Genomic DNA, 21,564 nt, shown 5'->3' on the forward strand with positions numbered 1-21,564 from the left:
GTGGAAGCAAATGAAAGGTAAGTAAATCTTAGAGAGGGGTAGGAGAGGAAAGCAAACCTGTTGCTTTGCCCATTTAGATAAAGATTTACATATATTTATATATACAGTAAAACCTTGTATTGCGAGCATAATTCATTTCGGTAACATGCTAGTAATCCAAAGCACTTGTATATCAAAGCAAATTTCCCCATAAGAAATAATGTAAGCTCAGATGATTCGTTCCACAACCATTTATTCATAGGTCTTTAAGTTTATAATCCATACAAAAAGATTATACAAATGTGATAGGTTGTGGAACCATAAAATGTCCATCCACAAATGGAAGCCTCCACAAGGAGATTAGAGGTAAAATCCAGCAGGAGCTACAGAGAATAAAAGAGAAGAGAGGTGCCTCTATGGTCTATGTGGACAGCTTTACCCCGGATGCCTGCATACTTGGATGTGCCTGTTTTGATCATCAACCATGTCAGTTGCTAAATGTTGTACCTTCATTAAACATAACCATATTGCTACGCTACTGTAACAATATGCTACACTGTAACAATATTGCTACACTTAGAGGCGCCTCTCTTTTCTTTTATATTGAGTTGTGACATGACGCTACTTGTATATCAAGACATCGCTTGTTTATCAAGTCAAAATTTATTTAAAACTTCCGCTTGTTTTGCAAAATGCTCTCAAACCAAGTTACTCTCAAACCTAGGTTTTACTGTAGTTACTTTAAACCTTTGACAATAATAATCAAATTTAATGAAACGATTTAAAAATTAAAATTCAGGTGACTTTTGCTAGCTTTCATACTGTGGAGAAGTAAATGATGCTTAAAGCGGAGTTCCAACTGTGAAAAATGTATTTATTTTTTTTTTGGATGAATATTTTAATTTTTAAAAAGTTGTTAATAGCACTCACGTGTCTCTGTTTAAACGGTGCTCGATTGACGATTTAATTTAGAAAGATCTCTTTTATTCCTTGTCCTTGTATATTACCATCTTGCTTGTGGGCATGGGAAGCCCACAAGCACTATCTTCCGGGCTCTGGTGCAGCTGAGCGACCAGCATGCACCGCCCGTTCTCGCACATGCACTGTATGTACGGGGCAGCGCCGTACACTTCTGACGTTGCCATCACAACGGGCAGCGGAGTCAGAAGTACTCGCCCCCGTTGTGATGGCAACGAAGCCCTCGGCGCTGCCCAGTGACTCCTGGGAAATTATGACAGACATCTCCCAGGAGCACTAGCAAGCACTGGTGCCAAGGGAAATGACATCAGGCGCCTTAGAGAGGAAGAGGAAGATTACGAGGGACCCCCTAGCAACACACTTGAAAAGGTGAGTAAAAAAAAAAAAAAATTCCAAAGGCTGTTATTTAATGCAGCTGAATAATGTAAAATTTGTGTTATGGGTGGAACTCCGCTTTAAAAGTGGGGGACAGCAAAAGGTTGATTGTAATCTACCCACCAATCATGGTCATGACAGGTTGATTGTGCTCCTGCCATGTCAGCCCGCTGTAGGAATCAGTTGTTGCCTCTTAAGGCTGGGTTCACACTTATGCTAATTGGATGCGAGTTTCCGTGCATGACAGTAGAGTGTGACAGGCTCTAAATGGAGCCGGTTCACACATCTCTGGGGCAGAATGGTCCTGGGCGGCTTTGGCTCTGTTTCAGGTCAGAATTTAGGCAAAAATTGAGACCTGAATCGCCCCTAAAACGGAGAACAGGGACGCACCGGACCCCTACTGCGATCCATTCTGCAAACAATGTGAACCCAGCCTAAACCTCACATCAGAGTGGATTCTAGTTTCCTCCTTGGCAATCTTCATCAGGGTCAGAGTAGCATTAATATATCATATGAGTGGGCTTAAAGCGGTTGTATAGTCAATTTTTTAATATATATATATATATATATATAATAAGGCTTACCTGTAGGTAAAAAAAAATCTCCTAAACCTATACGGTTTAGGAGATATTCCCCTTGCTATGAGCCGCTGACTGCAGCGGCGCATGCGCACAGGGGATTCTCGGCTGAAGGCCCGGCAAATGCCAGACCTTGCCGGGAAAGAAATCTCCCGCGCGCATGCGCAGGAGTGACGACATTGCGGCTCCAGCCACTCACAGTGCTGGAGCCGCGATACCCGGAAGACACGCCGAGGCAACATGTCAGCTACCTCGGCGTGGACCAGGTAAGATACCGACGCCTTGTTCTAAGGTAAGTATTTCATAATGAGCTAGTATGCGGTGCATACTAGCTCATTATGCCTATTGCCTTACAGGGGTATAAAAAAAAAAAAAAATGTCAGCGGGTATACAACCGCTTTAATACTTATGAGCCATAGACATATAAAAATATTTCAGCTTGTGAACCCGGTAAGCATTTGGGTGGGTATATGAGGAGGAAAATGGATGCAAGGACCCAGGGACATACAGTGCTGTGTCTTGGCCTAGGCCAACAAGGCCCAGGCCTAGGGCGGCACTGTGCGGGGGGGCGGCAAAAAGCCGCCCCCCCCCCCCCCCCCGAAAATGGCAGCGGCGTCCTCTTCCCGCACAGCAGGGCCACCATCAAAACAGCGGTCAGGAAGCTGGGCGGCGGCACAGCGAAACCAATTAGAGCCGCTCTCTCTCTTCTCCCTTCAGCTGACAGAAAGGGGAGGGGGGGCGAGCGGGGGGAGTTCTCTGGCAAATGGATCAGCAGCGCTGTGACAGGGAGAGGAGAGATGCGGGCTGTCTGTGTATCTCCCCCGCTCGCCCCCCCTCCCCTTTCTGTCAGCTGAAGGGAGAAGAGAGAGAGAGCGGCTCTAATTAGTTTCACCATGCCGCCGCCCAGCGTCCTGACCGCTGTTTTCATCCCCATGATTGGCCACAGCAGAGGGCCAATCAGAAGACTCTGGGGGGCATCATGGGAAAATAGTCCCTGAAGAATGGCGGCCCTGTGTGTCAACAGACATGCTACAGCCCCCAGCATGCATGCACTCTGCTGAGGGAGGGGGGGTGTTAGAAGAGAAAAAGAGGGAGCCACGCTGTACCCGCCCCACCAGAGAGCCACGCTGTACCCCCACCACCAGAGGGCCACGCTGTACCCCCACCACCAGAGGGCCACGCTGTACCCGCACCACCAGAGACACGCTGTACCCGCACCACCAGAGACACGCTGTACCCGCACCACCAGAGACACGCTGTACCCGCACCATCAGAGAGCCACGCTGTACCCGCACCACCAGAGACACGCTGTACCCGCACCACCAGAGACACGCTGTACCCGCACCACCAGAGACACGCTGTACCCGCACCACCAGAGAGCCACGCTGTACCCGCACCACCAGAGACACGCTGTACCCGCGCCACCAGAGAGCCACGAGGTACCCACACCACCAGAGAGCCACGCTGTACCCGCACCACCAGAGAGCCACGCTGTACCCGCACCACCAGAGAACCACGCTGTACCCGCACCACCAGAGAGAGCCACGCTGTACCTGCACCACCAGAGAGAGCCACGCTGTACCCGCACCACCAGAGAGAGCCACGCTGTACCCGCACCACCAGAGACACGCTGTACCCGCGCCACCAGAGAGCCACGAGGTACCCACACCACCAGAGAGCCACGCTGTACCCGCACCACCAGAGAGCCACGCTGTACCCGCACCACCAGAGAGCCACGCTGTACCCGCACCACCAGAGAGAGCCACGCTGTACCTGCACCACCAGAGAGAGCCACGCTGTACCCGCACCGCCAGAGAGAGCCACGCTGTACCCGCACCGCCAGAGAGAGCCACGCTGTACCCGCACCGCCAGAGAGAGCCACGCTGTACCCGCACCGCCAGAGAGAGCCACGCTGTACCCGCACCACCAGAGAGAGCCACGCTGTACCCGCACCACCAGAGAGAGCCACGCTGTACCCGCACCACCAGAGAGAGCCATGCTGTACCCGCACCACCAGAGAGCCACGCTGTACCCGCACCACCAGAGAGCCACGCTGTACCCGCCCCACCAGAGAGCCACGCTGTACCCGCACCACCAGAGAGCCACGCTGTACCCGCACCACCAGAGAGGGAGTCACACTGTTCCTGCACCACCAAAGAGAGAGCCACGCTGTACCCGCACCACCAGAGGGGGAGAAAGATAAAGCCACTGCCAGGGTACAGACATGCTACACTACTGACCAGAGTCCGCCTGGGCAACCCAGAGTGAGCGAACGTCCAGCTGGAGGGATCACTGTTGCAGTTTCACCGGGTCTGGTAAGAGAGCCTGTTGGCCATTATCCATTACTGTTCCCAGGGACTGAGCCATTAGGAAGTGCCTAACCTGATATCCTCTAGGCCTTGTTGACCGCCACAATGAGCTCCAACGCTGGGCCTCCAGTCCAAAAATTAAGGGGGGGGGACACAATTTTTACAGCTCCAGGTGACACCAAACCTAGTGACGCCACTGTCCCAGAGCCCACAACAAGTTCCGGCACTGAGCTTCGGTAACTGGCAGCCAGAGTGCGCTAGCGTGGGCACCCAGGAAATCTGCCACCTGGGGTCCCACAAGCGGCGATTGGCTTTCCGTAGCAGCCGCCACCTCTCTCCCCACTGTCAGCCACACACACTCCTCGGCTCCTCCTCCTTCTCGGCTCCAATGTTCTAGTGTACACAGCCAGGAGGAGGAGGAGCCACAGAGGAGGGACACGACTTCAGTGAAAGAGCCGCGCTGCTGCTCTGAGGTCTGTGTATAGTTTACAGTGGAGGGGGACACAGTAACCGGGAAGGGGGGCAGATAACAGATGCACACATGGATGAGGGGAAGGGGGGTAAGGGGATATGTGCTGGGTGCTTTGGGAGGGGAGAGGATATGTGCTAGTGAGGGGGGTCTGATCCTCCCCTCCCAAAGCAACTAGCACATATCCTCTTACCCCCCAAATGAAAAGATGCCACATGCCTCTCTGTCCTCTTCCCGCGGCGTCCCTCTGTCCTCCTCCAATGAAGATGACAGGGCGGATCTTTAAAAGAAAGGGGTGTGGCCTTGGCAGGAAGGGGTGGGGCATATTTAAATTAGGGGGTGCGCAAGCTCAGTCAGGCCTAGGGCAGCACAAAACCTAAATACACCACTGGGGACATACACATGCATCTATAACCACATCAGTATGATGGTGGAAGATTCACCCCAGAGTCCTGACCAACCGCACCAGGATTTTTTTGCAATATGAGTTTCAGGGATAGTGGCATATATATAGTCATAAGTCATACCCCAGGCCTCTAATATACATGTCACATGACACAGTCAAAAGAGGGATCTGGAGAACTTGCTTCATTCTGCTGAACACTACTGCATCTGAGGTCCGGTGAGTGAATTTAAAAAGGAGGCAGTAGTTTTGCTTGTTGAGGGGATGTGTTTTAGGTACTTCTGTACTTTGTGTTATGTACTACTGACCTCTGCACTAGACGTTCAATACTACTGACCTCTGAACTCTGTGCTACTTACCCCTACACTCTGCATTACATGCTACTGACCTCTGCTCTCTGCATTACTTACTCCTGACCCCTGTGCACTGCATTACATACTACTGACCTTTCCAATCTGCATTACTTACTCCTCCTGACCTCTACACTTTACTTACTGCTTACCTCTAAACTTTGCATTACTTACTTATGGCCACTGCACTCTGTGTTACTTACTACTGACCTCTGAATGCTGCGTTACATACTCCTGCCCCCTGCTGTCTGCGTTACTTACTACTGACCTCTGAACTTTGCATTACATATTACTGATCCTTGAACTCTGTGTTACTACTGACCCATGTATACTGCATCACATACTACTAACCTTTGCAATCTGCATTACTTACTCATGACCTATGTACCCTACATTACTTACTCCTTACCGCTGAACTTTTCATTACTTGCTCCTGGCCACTTCACTCTGCATTAATTATTAATGACCTGTGAATGCTGTTTTAGTTACTCCTGACCCCTGCATTCTGCATTGCATACTACTGACCCCTGACCTCTGCTTCACTTACTGCTGAACCCTAAAATCTTCAAATTTTCTATTTTTTTTAATGGGACATTACAAAGTTACCTTAATAAAGGCAGTGCATACTAGTGACTCCTGTACTCTGCATTACTTACTCCTGACCTCTGTAGTGTGCAATATTTACTCCTGGCCCCTGTGCTCTGTGTTACTTATTACTGACCTCTGAAGACAGGGTTACTACCTCCTTACCCCTGCATTCTGTGTTACTTATACTGACCACTGAACACTCCACTGCAGAATCCTGAACTCTACATTGCTTACTATTGACCTCTGTACTCTGGGGTCTACTCTACTACTAACCTCTGAACTCTGCATTACTTTCTAGACCTCTGCACTCTGTGTTACATACTACTGACCCTTGAACTATGTATTACTCACTCTTTGCACCTGCATTCTGTGTTGCTTACTCCTGACCCCTGCACTGTGCGTTACATACTACCGACCCCGGAACTATGCATTACTTACTCCTTGTTCCTGCACTCTGCATTGCTTACTAAAGTTCCCTGTTTCTACTGATCTTTTTGGCATGCAGGTCTCACTTAAAGAAACGCTGCTACAGGGTGCAGGAATAAAAACTATTACAGCTATGAAGTGTTCTGGTAAGCAGAGAAGGTTGAGACAAACCGTATACCACTGACAGGGGTACTTACAATGTTACAATGTTCAGCTTTTATTTATGTAAAACCTTTATACCAAAAGAAAATCTAGCACTCCCCTTCTCCTGCTGACAATGCTGCTATCCAAAGGTGTTTCTGTTGCTCCTTCATCCAGAGTGCAGGCACCCTAATACAGGAGGTGTGTTAGGCTCGGTTATTGCTTTTTGCTGAAACATACCGCAGTCCATTTAACATGATTACCTATGGGACATGTTCACATCTATAATTTTTTTCAGCCGTTGCATTTTTGGAAAAGGTCGGGGACTTTTTTTTTTCTTCAATAGTTTTTTTATTGTTTATGTTAAAACAGTAGTAAACAATGTAAGCATTGTACTTCGATATACAATAGTAGATAGTATTGATTAAATATACAGACAGGTTTTAATAATTACTTATGTAACAAACAGTAACTTCCTTGTGAAGTATTCGTATAACTTAAATATCGGCGTTAACTGGGAAACATGGTCCTTCAGATTTTGATGTTCCTCCCCCAAGAACCCCTAATGGGACCACTTTTGTTACTTGGGGGGATCTAAAGTAGATGTTACTAGTGGGCCATGTACTCTCAACATAGAATTATCTAAACCTAACTCATTGAAGTATCAAGCCAAAAGAAGAAATTTGCAGCTCTAGACCATATTGACCACGGCAACCATGCCTTCATTATTGTACTGATATTACCTTCACTGGAGGCCATCGCTAGCTCATAGTTGTAATGTAGATTTATAAGTTCAAGTGTGTGTTCTATAGATGGGCCTTTTTCCGTTTTCCACAATCTAGTGATGCTCAGTCTTGCGGCTAACAGGATGTGAGTAATAACATGTCTGGTGCGATGTGGTATAGACTCTATATTAAGGTTCAGGATTGCGAGGTCAGGTGTAGGTGGAACCTGTGTATTGACTATGTCTGATATGATTTGGAAAATAATATCCCAATATTTGCTAAGATTGCCAAAAAATGTGGAACATGTCACCTTTGGTTGAGCGACATCTCCAACATTTGTCTGGTTTTTAGCAGGGGTTATATACCAGCGAAGGGACACTTTTTGAGTGAGTTCCCACAGAGCGGAGCATTTAGTTGCTTTGTAGATAGATTGAAGAGCTATTTGCCATTGGTGTTCAGTGTAAAAATGGCCTAGATCTTTTTCCCAATGTAAGTGGGATGACGTTTTTGTGAAGGTAAGTTTGTGGTGTAGTAGGTTATAGAAAATTGATATTCCTTTAGTTTTAAGTGATGATCCAGAGAATAGTTCCCAGGCCTTTGGAGGAATTAAGTATAGAGGGAGGCGCAGTGAAGCCAGGCAGTGTTTAACCCTGATGTAGGTGAATAGTTCCGAAGGGTGAAGTTTAAATTCCCGTTGTAGACGGAAGAAGGGTTTCGGCTGAGGGCCCTGAAATAAGTCTTGAATGGATTAAATCCCCATGCGTGTCCAAGTGCATAAGGATAACTCAGGTGAAAGGTGGTTCAGTGTTTCGATCGGTATAGGTATCGAGGGGGTGGTGGGTGAGTTATGGGTGGGATGGGTAAGAGTTTTCCATGCGTGGGCTGTTGCTTTCATGGTAGGGGGTAGTGATGTCGGTATTGGACGACCTAGTGGGGTGCTCATTAGCCACCACTTCAGATTAGGGTGAAGTAGGGACGATCTTTCAAGTCTGCTCCACAGTTTTTGTGGTTCAGATTGAAACCAGTCCACTACTTGGACCAGTACAGATGCCAGGTAGTAATCTCCAAAATCAATGGATCCTGCTCCTCCTGCCAGTTTGTGTTTCCTAAGCGTCGCATGTGCACATCTAGGCTTGGTACCTTTCCAAATGCATTTGTTGAGAAATGATTGCAGAGATTTGAAGAAGTATTTCGGTATGGGATTGGGCAGAGTTCTGCATAGGTAGAGAATTTGTGGGAGATAAAACATTTTAAATGCATCTAGTCTGCCAGACCAGGAAAGCTTGTGTTGTGTTAAGGTTTGTGTGTCAGATTGTAATTTGGTGAGGAGAGGTTTATAGTTGGCAGAGAAAAGTTGTTTAGTTGATCTGGTGAGGTGGACCCCTAGGTAGGATACGCTTGTATCTGCCCATGCGAATGGGAACTAAAGCTGTAGTAAGTTTTTTGTAGTGGCATCTAGTTTAAGGTCTAGTATTTGTGACTTATTTGTATTTAATCGATAGTACGACACTTTACTAAACCAGTCTAAAGTTTTTTGGACTTCTGCTAGAGAGGAGGTTGGGTTTGTGAGAATCAGGAGAACATTGTCCGCAAAGAGACTGATTTTGTGTGTATATTTGCCTACATGTAGACCAGAAGTTTGAGGGTTTGTACGTATATGCTCCGCCAAGGGTTCCATCAATAAGTTGAAGATGAGTGGTGACAGAGGGCACTCTTGGCGGGTACCAATCGTGATGTCGAATGAGTGTGAGAGCACGTCTGCTGAGTAAACATGAGCCGATGGTGTGGAGTAAAGTGCCATAATAGCCCTGTATATATGTTCGTTAAAGGCAAATTTTTGGAGAACTTTTTGTAGGTAGTTCCAGTGTACTCTATCGAATGCCTTCTCTGCATCTAAAGAGAGTAGCAGAGAAGGTGTTCCGCTGGATTCTGCATGGTGGATTAGGTTTATCATCCGTCTAGTTGCGTCGGGAGCTTGTCTCCCTTTGGTAAATCCTGACTGATCTAGATGGATGAGATCTGGCATTATATCTAGTAGGCGTCTAGCTATGGTTTTGGCATAGATTTTAACATCCAAATTTAGCAAGGATATAGGGCGAAAATTTTGGGGAGAGGCAGGATCTTTGCCTGGTTTCGGAAGAGTTATAATTCTAGCAGTTAAGGATTCTCTAGGGAAACTAGAAGAAGAGGCAGCAGAGTTGAACAGTTGGTTTAAGTGAGGTGTCAGCTGAGTAGCATAAGTTTTGTAGTATTCTCCCGTCAGCCCATCGGGGCCCGGTGTTTTCCCTAGGGGCAGGGAGTGTATTGTGGCGAGAATTTCTAGGTCTGAGAAAGGTTCGTTCAGTTGTTAGTAGTTGTGTTTCTGTCAAGGTCGGGAGTGTGATATGTTGTAAGAAGGCGTGAATATCTTTGTACGTGGGATGAAATGTGGAAGGGTCATTGCGGATATTATATAAGTCGCTATAGTACTCACTAAATGCATTTGCAATAGCTTGTGGGTTAGTCAGGCGTGTTTTGGTGTGTGGATGAGTTAGGTGGTTTATTTTGGCTTTGGTCCTTCATCCTTTAAGGCGCTGTACCAGTTTTTTCCCCACTTTATTGGAGGTGGAGTATGATGTAGCTTTAAATTTGCGTTGGATATGTTCAAAAGAGTGTAATAGATGTGATCTCAGTTCTTGCCCTAAAGTCAATAATTGTGATGTGAGTGTGGGGGTTGGGTCAGTTTTGTGTTGGGCTTCACAACTAGCTATTTGTGAGGTGAGTTTGTCAATCTGCTGCGTCCTCTTCTTTTTACAGACAGAGCTTTATTTCATTATTGTGCCTGTTATAACGGCTTTTCCACACCATGGTGGGGTCAGCCACCGTTCCCGTGTTGAGAGTAAAGTATTTGGTTAGATTGTCTTTAATTTCTTGGGAATAATTTGGGTGTTGTAGTACGTAATTATTGGCTTTCCAGAGGAACGTATTCCTCTGATGACCTGTGTCTTCAATTGAAATTGTGATGGGGGCGTGGTCGGACCACGTCATGGTGTGGATTACAGATGCGCTAATTTTTTGTAATAACCATTTGTCAGAGAGAAACATATCTATTCTTGAGTATGACTTGTGATGTGGTGAGAAGTAAGTAAAGTCCCTTTCTGAGCCATGATGACATCTCCACACATAAAGGTCTTGTGACGTAATGAGGTTTTTCAAGGGGGATTCTCTGCGCTTGGCTGCCAACGTGGTGTCCATATGTATGTCTACCACTAAATTAAAATCCTCACAGATCAGTAGGTGTCCTTTGCGAACAGCTTGAGTTTTACAGGGGATTTTCTTGAAGAAGCTCATCTGTTGGGTGTTGGGGGCGTATACATTTAACAATGTATATGTAAGATTGTTAATTGTGCAGATCAAGATGATGTAGTGACCATTTGGGTCGGTTATGACTTGTATCAGGTGGAAGTCCACATCTTTTTTTATGGCGAATAGTACGCCTCTCTTTTTGCAGTGGAATGTGGCATGGAAGATATAGGGATATTTGTTGTTGGAGCAGAGAGCTGAGGAGGAGGGTAGAAGGTGTGTTTCCTGAACACAAAGGAAGTCGCTATTGAGTATCTCAGCTGTCTGCCATAGGGAGTGGCGTTTGGCTGGATGGTTTAAGCCCTTGGCGTTGAGGGATAGAACTGTGATGGGCATATTCAGTTGTCAGGTGTATAGTAAGTTGCGTAAGTAGAGGTAAACATTTATGGTTAGATGATTAAGGTCTTCTGGTGGGCCGAATGAGTGGCGTCAGAGGTGAGGTTTCGGTGGAGTTGAGGAATGTGGCAATATGATGGTTTGCTAAACCATCTGCGTACACAATAAGTCAGGTTAGGCTAAAACCGATAACACGAACAGAGAAATAAAAAACAAAAAACAAAAAAACAGTCCTGTTTGATGCAGGGATTATGCAGGAATGGATTGGAACCGAAGTAGTTCGGGTTCCGGGTGGCTTTAGAGAACTAGAAGCTGATATCAGCAAAGCCGCTGTGGGGGGAAACAGTTAATAATTGAAGAGGGCTATTGAAAAAGCCTGAAACTGTGAGGGAAAAAGGTGAGTAGTGACAGTAGGCCCCGCCGGGCATATATCAAGTGTACTCATGGATTCTTAGGAAGAAATGTACTCGCATGAGCCCATCTCTTGGGACAGAAGCAGCTAGATGAGAAGGTTTAGCGATTCTGTGAATCCTGTCGATGATGATGTCTCTGGGTGAAGCGTCAGGTGGGATAGTGTGTATGAGGTCCCTGGCATATTTAGGAAGATCTGTTGAGGGGACTGACTCTGGAACCCCTCGCAGCTTGATGTTATTGCATCTCGAGCGGTCTTCTAGGTCGGCCAGCTTGGCCCGCATCCATTCTTGTTCATCTCTGACTTCCTCATATGTGTCGATGAGGTTGTTTACTGTAGTGGTGCACTCCATCATGCCTGACTCAATATTAGTGACCCTTCCTTCCATATGCTGCATGTCAGTGGAGATTTTATGGAATAACGATGACAGGTCTGACATTAACAATGAGTGTAATGACATGAGCATGTCTTTAAGCGTAGTGTCAATCACTGGCTGCCTTGAGGTGGGGAATGATGCCATTGAGCTGTGCAGCGCCTGATTGGAGCTGAGTGGGTTGAAGGCCTGGGTCTCTGGTAGCGGTAATGACGGCCGCGGGTGAGGAGCATCCATCCGCCTCCGGGCTTTGGCGGGGCTGCTCGTGAGGGGATCTGTCCCTGTATCAAGTGTAGGGGAAGGAGGATGCGGTGAGAAGCCTATTTCATCTTGGGATTTGTCAGGTAGGTCTGTATATGCTTCTCGCGGCGCGGCTAGGCCGCCGCCGCCATCTTGTGAACTACTGACCTTGTCCTCTGGGGGAAACATGAAAGACGTCAGTTTCTGCAGCTTAAAATCTCCCATGTTCTTGTGAGACATTGCCGCTGGCTCTGGGGAATACGATGGAGTGGGAATGGCCGGTTTTTGTGGCGTCTGGCGGGCCTGTGGCTTTCCGGTGTTCTCCCTCACAGCGGAGCTACAGGGCTAAGCAGACATCTTCAGCACCGGCTAGACATGCCCCCCGGGTCGGGGACTTTTTAAAAACAATTTTGCCACTATTTGCATGTTAATTTTTTTAATCCACACAACAACAAATTGGGCATAAAAAAGGGTGAAAAATGCAATAAAAATGTGTGTGCAAAAACTCACAATGCACCGCAAAAAGCACTGCAGAAACAGATCAAACACAAACTGGATAGGTGTGAACTGAGCCTTACTGGTCAGACCACAAGGTTAAAATACAGAGAAAAAAACTAAAAAGAGAAAACTAATGCATCCACCATAGCTAAGGATTGTTAAGCTGCAATATCTTACATTTTCACTTTTGAGTTTAATACCACTAATTTTTTTTAACTTTTACTTCAGTTTTTTAAATTTAACTTAAAGTGGCGCTCCACCCATAAGGAGAAGTTCCACTTTAAGTACTCCTCCCCTGCCACATTTGGCATGCATTTTTTTTTTTTTCGTGGGGGAATGGGCACCTAGTTTTGACAGGTACCTGCTCCCACTTCCGCCTAGGCGATCCAAATGGAAGTTCTCCTCTCCCTTCCTGCAGTCATCTGGGACATGTCACAGGTTCCAGAAGACTGCTGGACCATTCAGGAGGCGCAGCACGACTCACGCATGCGCAGTGGGTACCTGCCTGTGAAGCCGCAAGCTGTCACAGCCGGGTGCCCTCAGTTGAGATGCCAGGGAGAGAAGAGGGAGAGAATGGATGGCTCGGTTGAGCACATCGCTGGATCCTGGGATGGGGTGGTGTGTGTTTATTAAAAGTCAGCAGATTCAGTTTTTGTAGCTGCTGACCTTTAATAAACACAAAAACGACTTGAGCTTCTCTTCAAAGTGGGAGAAAACTCCCATGTATGATGGTTACCTATGGGTACAGTCTGTGGCGGCTGCCCCATTGGGAGCGCAGGGGCACCGCCCCCCTAATCCATGCACCCGGCTCCTAATCTACATGCAGTATAGTCAGTGTTTATCTGGCACTCCAGATGGAGTAATCCTTAGGGTTATAGTCCGTGGCTGTAATAGCTGGATGGTGATATATCCATAGAAAGGGGTATTAAGGGTTAAAAAGGAAGGCAGCCATCCTTCAGAATGTGTCCAGAACTCTGCAAGACATGTAAGGAAAAAACAGGGAGGGGGAGGCGCCGACCTGAGTGTAGTATTAAAATGATGACTTTAATAGGATAAGATTAAAAACACTTACAAGATGGTAGAATATGCATGCTCGTCAAAGTAAAGTGCAGTCCTGGCATTCCACATGGCTCTGTGGGTCCCACCGCTGTTCCAGATAGCTGGAAAGGATTGAGCAGCTGGCTGGAATGGATCACAGTGTTTCTCCAGGAGCAAAGGAACCAATCAGCTCCACACAAACCAGCATGGACCATGGAGCAGGAAGTGATGTCACCGGCGTCTGATTGGACCTAGGCAGGGCTGGAATCTTGTCAATCAGGGCTGCAGTGATGAAAGGCTACGCGCTCGGAGCTGACTGCTCATTCTATTGGCCTCAATGCAGGGCATCGGAAGCAAGGATTTCAATTTTTATTTTTTATTTTTTAAGCACTTGGTTTGTTTGCCCCCCCCCAAAAAAAAATGGGGCACTGGGTATAGTAAATATCTCCTAAACGGTGCACATTTAGGAAATAATTACTGTACCCAGTGGCGGCTGGTGCTCCATTTTTTGGGGGTGGAAGGGGGGGTGGCAAACAAACCTCCTGCCACCCCCCTCGAATCCCCCCTCCCATTTGGTCAGTTGGTCGATTAGTGGAGATATTTACTTTAGATGCAGCCGGCGATGTCACCGGCGAATGGGCTTTGAAGGAACGGCATACCCGTGCTGTTCATCAGAGCCGTGCCATAAACAGCGATGTCACTGCCGGTTCAGGCATTTATATCGCCGAAGCTCACAAACCCAAAAAGAAGACCGGGTGAAGATGGAAGCGCCTTCGGCGATGACAGTGCGCCGCTGGAAGGCTTCGTTTTTAGGTAAGTCTGTCATGATGTGCACATAATGACTTAAACTGCCCGGGGCCACTTTTATTTTTTTTTTTTATGTGGTTTTCTACAGCTTTAATGGCTATCACAGGGGGGCTGAAAAGCTCCCTATGTGCTAACAATTTTTCAGTGACTGGTTTTCTTTATGTAGGTGTTATAGGGATAATACACTCCTGATACTTCTGTAAAGATTAAGCTCATAAAGAAATTATCATAGAAGAGCACTTGTACTTTAGAACACCCACATTTGGTGTAGTGTTACATTACTCAAGCCCAGTGATTTTTTTTTTTTTTTCTTATATGGGTGAAGAGACCCCGATCTTTTTTATGAACACTCCTTGCGAAAAAAAAAAAAAAAATTACTGGAAGCAACCAAAAGTGTAGGATTTACCTGTCAAGGCCCTTGAAGTCCAATCACAGAAACTGTAGCATTCTGGATGTTCTTTACTCATTCTGCTCCCCTACTTCATATGTTAGCTTTGTTGTCAGCTATTTTTTTTTTTAGAATCTGGCAAGGTTCAATTGCAGTCAGTGCCGAGACAAGGTCATTCGGTGCCCAGGGCGAAGATGAAAAACTGTGCCCAATCCCCCCCCCCCCGCTGTGAAAAGCTACAGCGTCTACAGACAATGGGATCTATACTAATGCATCAGTGTCAGTGCATTAATTCCCTTCCTGCTGCATATTACCAATACCATTGCTAATTAAGCAAACTCCCCTCAGAGACTGCAGACATGATATAAATCAAAAGATGGTTAGAGACTGAGGACTGCAGACATGATACAAGTGATCAATGCAGTCTCACCAGTGCCCATCAAATGCAGCCTACTGCTGTGCCCATCAATGCCGCCTCACTGTGCCCATAATCGCAGCCTCTCTGTGCCCATAATCGCAGCCTCTCTGTGCCCATGAATGCCGCCTCACTGTGCCCATAATCGCAGCCTCTCTGTGACCATAATTGTAGCCTCTCTGTGACCATAATTGCAGCCTCTCTGCCCATAATCGCAGCCTCTCTGTGCCCATAATCGCAGTCTCTCTGTGCCCATAATCGCAGTTGTAAGCATTGTAATGTATGTGGCTACTACAGGATGCACTGTATTTTTTTTTTTTTTACATGTATTCTCTGTCTGTTTTTAGAATCAGAACAAGATCTAAGGTCTGACCAAATGATGCTGCAACCATCTTGTCTGGTGTTTTTCATCACTTTGTGGTTTTCACTTGAAATAGCATGTAAGGCTTCAATGACTACTCCTGGTAAGTAAGTAAAACAGTAATAATATGTTATTTTAAAATGTTTAAAAAGGACGCTCTAACTCAAACATTTATTATATTGCAGCTTACCAGTTCATAGATGAGATGGCTGCATTTGTTTTCCTTTTTAGGCTTTCTTTCTTTTATTTTCATCTGGCGATCCAGCTAGTAAGTCTGTTGTTTTTGAAAAGAACAAGCTGTCCTGATAATGTATCAGTTTACAGGGATCAGTCAAACCATTTACCTCTGGGGTGCTTACAATGATCAGATTTTTTTATTCATGTAAAACCTTTATCCCAAAAGAAAAAAAACTGTTGCTGTAACTTGGGCCCCTTTCACAAGGACGTTCCGGCTTCAGTTTTTCAGGCGGACCCGATCAGAACTTCCATTCTTCTCTATGGAGCAGCCGATGTAAATGGACATGTATCCATTTACACTCGCCTACATCCAATCCGATCCGCCAAAAACAGATGGATGGGGATATGTTCGTCATCTGTCCAGCGGATCGGATTGGATGGCAGTCAGGCGTAAACGAACAGGCGGTCCGTTTACATCCAGCGGCCCATAGAGGAGAGTGGTCTGTGTCTGTGTCTGCTCTGCATGAACCAACTAGACACAGACCTGTCATCCACCTGCTCAGCAGGGATTAGCGGAGAGCGGATCGCAGCTGGAGTCCACCCCGTGTGAAAGCGGCCTATTATGTGTAACTGCAGTGTTTGGCTTCAACTTCTTAGTGTATCTAAATCTGTTAGTCCATCTAACACTCCCCTTCCCCCAGATAAATGTGCTGTCTGCTGTGCCCCCTTAATCCAGAGTGGAGGCACTCTAACACAGGAGGTGTGTTACTGACTAGATCACCAGATGCAAAAAGGCCTAAAAAAGAAAATGAATGTAGCCACCACATCTAATGATTGGTAAGCTGCAATATTTTACATTTTTGATTTAATACTATATTAGGTAGGCAATGGATACATAAAAATAACTCATGGATAGGCCCAGTGGGTCAGGTGTTTCTGCCCACTGACAACTGGGATTAAGCATCTCATCAACCCTCCTGAGATTATACTCAGGACAACACATTTATTAATGCTAAGGAGCCTCAAATTGTACAGCCATGCCCCTCTTGAGCATCCTTGAGGCCACTTCCAGCCTGCTTGCATTCCATGGACCTCCAGCTTCCGGCTTCCTGCTCCTACCTGCCTGGATACCATCACCTGCCCAGGAAATTGGTGGGGACTCTATACCTACCTACCAGCGATATTCTGGACTTACCACCAGATGTACTACACATGCACAACATTACTAACCTGAGTGAGTTGCCAATTGTTTTGTGTTTATTTCCACCATCTCATTATGCCGCGTACACACGACCGGACTTTATGGCATACTTAGTCCGGCAGACCGGAGTCCGTCGAACAATTTGATCGCGTGTGGGCTCCAGCGGACTTTTTATCCCCAAAAGTTCGACGGACCTAGAAATTAAACATGTTTCAAATCTGTCCGACGGACTCGAGTCCGGTCAAAAAATCCGCTAGTCTGTATGCTAGTCCGACGGACAAAAACCGACGCTAGGGCAGCTATTGGCTACTGGCTATGAACTTCTTTGTTTTACTCCTGTCGTACGTCATCACGTACAAATCCGTCGGACTTTGGTTGATCATGTGTAGGCAAGTCCGTTCATTCAGAAAGTCCGTCGTAAAGTCCGTCGAAAAGTCCGCTGGACAAAATCTGCCGTAAAGTCCGCTCGTGTGTACGCAGCATCAGATGCACTTAGTTGGCACCCTCTGGTGTTTCTTTAGTTTTTTTCAGGACTTCCACACCTGTGTACCTGCCTAAGCTGTACCCAGATTTTGTACCACGCCAGATGCCCAGCTAAGTTGATTTTATGAAAAACACTAGGGATGCACCAAAATTTCAGCCGCCGAAACACATCTGCCGAAAATTGCCTTTTCAGCAATTTGCCGAAAGAGAAATCACGCCGAAAATGGGATGGGTCATGGGCGGGGCCACGCCCCTGGTGCCGCCCAGTACGGGGTGTGGTTCTGGAGCGTCCGTGTCCAGCCCCAGTCCTCTCCTCCCCTCCCTTCCTCCCTCCTCGACAAGGTGGCTGAAAGCAAAACAGTGCTCTATGGAGGAAAGCTGTCAGCACACCCTGTTAAGGAGCAGCTTGTCGGTATGATCAGCAGGAAGAGCATTATCAGTGTGCAGCGCCGCAGGAGTTAAGAGTGTAGGACTTGTTGTTTGACATGCTGTTAGAAACAGTGAGCCCTGCACTCTTAACCTCTGCGGCGCTGCACACTGATAATGCTCCTTTCGCTGATCATACCGACAAACTGCTCCTTAACGCAGTGTGCTGACAGCTTTCCTCTATAGATAGAGCACTGTTCTTGGCTTTGCCTTGCTAACACTGCCCTATCCTGATCCTGCATGATGGGCACTGGTAGGCTGCTGGGCACCGGCAGGCTGTATTTAAAGGAACCTGGTGAGGCTGCATTGATCTCCTGTACCACGTCTGCAGTCTCTGACCATCTCCTGTACCATGGCTGCAGTCTCTGACCATCTCCTGTACTATGTCTGCAGTCTCTGACCATCTCCTGGACTATGTCTGCAGTCTTTGACCATCTCCTGTACTAGGTCTGCAGTCTCGGATTATCTCCTGTATTATGTCTACAGTCTCTGACCATCTCCTGTACCAAGTCTGCAGTCTCTGACCATCTCCTGTACTATGTCTGCAGTCTCTGACCATCTCCTGTTGTATGTCTGTAATCTCTGACCATCTCCTGTACCACGTCTGCAGTCTCTGACCATCTCCTGTACCACGTCTGCAGTCTCTGACCATCTCCTGTACCATGTCTGCAGTCTCTGACCATCTCCGGTACCACGTCTGCAGTCTCTGGCCATCTCCTGTACCATGTCTGCAGTCTCTGACCATCTCCTGTACTATGTCTGCAGTCTCTGATCATCTCATGTTGTATGTCTGCAGTCTCTGATCATCTCCTGTATCATGTCTGCAGTCTCTGACCATCTCCTGTACTACGTCTGCAGTCTCTGACCTTCTCCTGTAGTATGTCTGCAGTCTCTGATCATCTCTTGTATCATGTCTGCAGTCTCTGACCATCTCCTGTACAATGTCTATAGTCTCTGACCATCTCCTGTACAATGTCTACAGTCTCTGATCATCTCCTGTACAATGTCTACAGTCTCTGACCATCTCCTGTACCATGTCTGCAGTCTCTGACCATCTCCTGTACCATGTCTGCAGTCTCCGACCATCTCCTGTACCATATCTGCAGTCTCTGACCATCTCCTGTACCATGTCTGCAGTCTCTGACCATCTCCTGTACCACGTCTGCAGTCTCTGACCATCTCCTGTACCATGTCTGCAGTCCCAGACCATCTCCTGTACCATGTCTGCAGTCTCTGACCATCTCCTGTACCATGTCTGCAGTCTCTGACCATCTCCTGCACCATGTCTGCAGTCTCTGACCATCTACTGTACCATGTCCCCAGTCTCTGACCATCTCCTGTACCATGTCCCAAGTCTCTGACCATCTCCTGTATAAAAATATTTTTTAAAAACAGTCATTTTCGGTATCTGTCATTTTCGGTATCGGTTTCGGTTTTCGACCTAGTGTATTTTTCATTTTTGGTGTAGGTTTTGGCAACCAAAAAACCCATTCGGTGCATCCCTAAAAAACACTATTTTAACAGTTCTGTTTAAATAAATGTACTACCCACTACACGTAGATTGCACACTCTGAATTTCCTTTTCTGACAGTCTCGCAGAGGTTATTATTAAAAAAAACGGGCTACTCTGAAATCACCAATATATATATATTAAATCAAATAAATACTTAAAAAAAGAATCATTTGTTGAATCGATATTTCATACATCAATCACAGTGTCCACAAAGTGATATAACAATCCATGAAAGTAAATCCTAAACAGTTCAACAGATTAGTGAATCCTCAAGTGATTAAAAGTGTTAGGAAGCCGACAAACAAATTGAAGTGTGCTCAGAAGGCTGCCATCCCCACATAGACTCACGCTTCTTACCAGATGAATAGGATCTCAGATTATAGAGATCAGACAAGCCAGCAAGCAATCCCTACAGCTCGAATCAGTATGGAGACATATTCTGGTCCCGCAGCAATGCTTATCCACACGGCCAGTTTAGTACACTCCAGAAGATTCATTCACAAGCTGGCCGCCACTCTCATGTATAAACAGACAGACAGGGAGACTTCATGGTGTAGTATATTAAAACCGTGCTTTTATTGAAAGTAAGGATTGCACTTACACTTCAGCAGATACAGTTTAACAAAAGTGGTACGAGCATAGGAACAAACATGGCCGCGGACCTCACCCGCCGGTCCATGTGTGCTGGCGTCACGGATGTGGCTCCAACCGACGCGTTTCCCCATAACAGGCGTCCACTGGGAAAGGAGTTTTCTAGTCTCCCAGAGGTGCTGCTTAGAAGTGCTTGGGCTCAAGTACAACCATATCTCCATCATTTACTAGGACCTTTGATGTATTATACACTACAATATGCACTCTATTTATTTTCAGAAGAATTTTGCCCCCAAAAGCTCTCAAAAGCTGCAACCCTCACTCCATATAACTGCTGTTACTTAGCAACCTAAAACTGTGGAGACAATAAACAGTTTGGTAAGCAGTGTGTATTTACAATATAGCAAAAATAGTGCAGGGACTGCAGCAGCCATAAACATGTTGGATACAACCACAAAGCACAACATAGAGAGTATGGTCAGGTGTATGTATTGTATACTGTACATACATATTCCTGTCTTCTGCAATCTGCATGCTGTGTTGAAGAGGCGTAGCTTGTGGGTCCCCATTCAGAGGTTGACCCGGGGTCCCCCCAATACCACCTCCCACTTTCATTGTGCCCTAAGATACTCCCACCACGTGCCAAGATACCAACGAGTTTTTTTAGATCTTTAGTTACATATTGAGAGGGTAATTCAAAAGATTTTGGGGGAGTTGTCCACGTTTTGATATACCTCTGCAATTCTTTTGAATACCCTGGAGTGGGGGGAGGCAACCCTTGAGAGGTGGCGATCTACCTGAACAACATGAAAGAGATTAAAGATCACAGGGGTTCAACGTCATTTGTTTTAAGTAATTAACTAGCAAGGCCTAACTAAATAGAAGCAAATTTTAGAAAAATATAATAAAACAAATGTCACTGTAAAAATATAAACTTAGCCTAGCTTAGGAGTGGACAGTGTCAGTCAGTAGAGCAGTGAATAATGTCAGTAGAGCAGTGGACAGTGTGTGGACAGTGCCAGTAGGGCAGTTGACAGTGTCAGTAAAGCAGTGGCCGTGTCAGTAATAGGGATGAGCCGAACACCCCCCGGTTCGGTTCGCACCAGAACCCGCGAACGGACCGAAAGTTCGCACGAACGTTAGAACCCCATTGACGTCTATGGGGCTCGAACGTTCGAAATCAAAAGTGCTCATTTTAAAGGCTAATTTGCATGGTATTGTCCTAAAAAGGGTTTGGGGACCCGGGTCCTACCCCAGGGGACATGTATCAATGCAAAAAAAACTTTTAAAAACGGCCGTTTTTTCGGGAGCAGTGATTTTAATGATGCTTAAAGTAAAAAAAAAAAAGTGAAATATTCCTTTAAATATCGTACCTGGGGGGTGTCTATAGTATGCCTGTAAAGTGACGCGTGTTTCCCATGTTTAGAACAGTCCCTGCACCAAATGTCATTTTTAAAGGAAAAAATCTCATTTAAAACTGCTTGCGGGTTTAATGTCATGTCGGGTCATGGCAATATGGATGAAAATCAGTGAGACAAACGGCATGGGTACCCCCCAGTCCATTACCAGTCCCTTTGGGTCTTGTATGGATATTAAGGGGAACCCCGCACCCAAATTAAAATAAGGAAAGGTGTGGGGCCAC

At 46.4% G+C, this 21,564-nt stretch overlaps 1 protein-coding gene across 4 annotated transcripts in view; it reads left to right on the forward strand.

The window, feature by feature from the left end:
- The window catches only part of LOC141128851 (interleukin-5 receptor subunit alpha-like), a 205,732-nt gene that overhangs the window by 37,184 nt on the left and 146,984 nt on the right, over positions 1-21,564 (forward strand). For all 4 annotated transcript variants that reach the window (XM_073616423.1, XM_073616424.1, XM_073616422.1 and 1 more), the window contains one exon: positions 15,518-15,634. In XM_073616423.1, coding sequence (XP_073472524.1) covers positions 15,547-15,634 — 88 coding nt within the window. In that variant the 5' untranslated portion in view covers positions 15,518-15,546. The remainder of the gene's footprint in view (positions 1-15,517; positions 15,635-21,564) is intronic.

The sequence above is a fragment of the Aquarana catesbeiana genome, linkage group LG02 (genome assembly GCF_042186555.1).
Source record: "Aquarana catesbeiana isolate 2022-GZ linkage group LG02, ASM4218655v1, whole genome shotgun sequence".
NCBI classification, from domain to species: domain Eukaryota; kingdom Metazoa; phylum Chordata; class Amphibia; order Anura; family Ranidae; genus Aquarana; species Aquarana catesbeiana.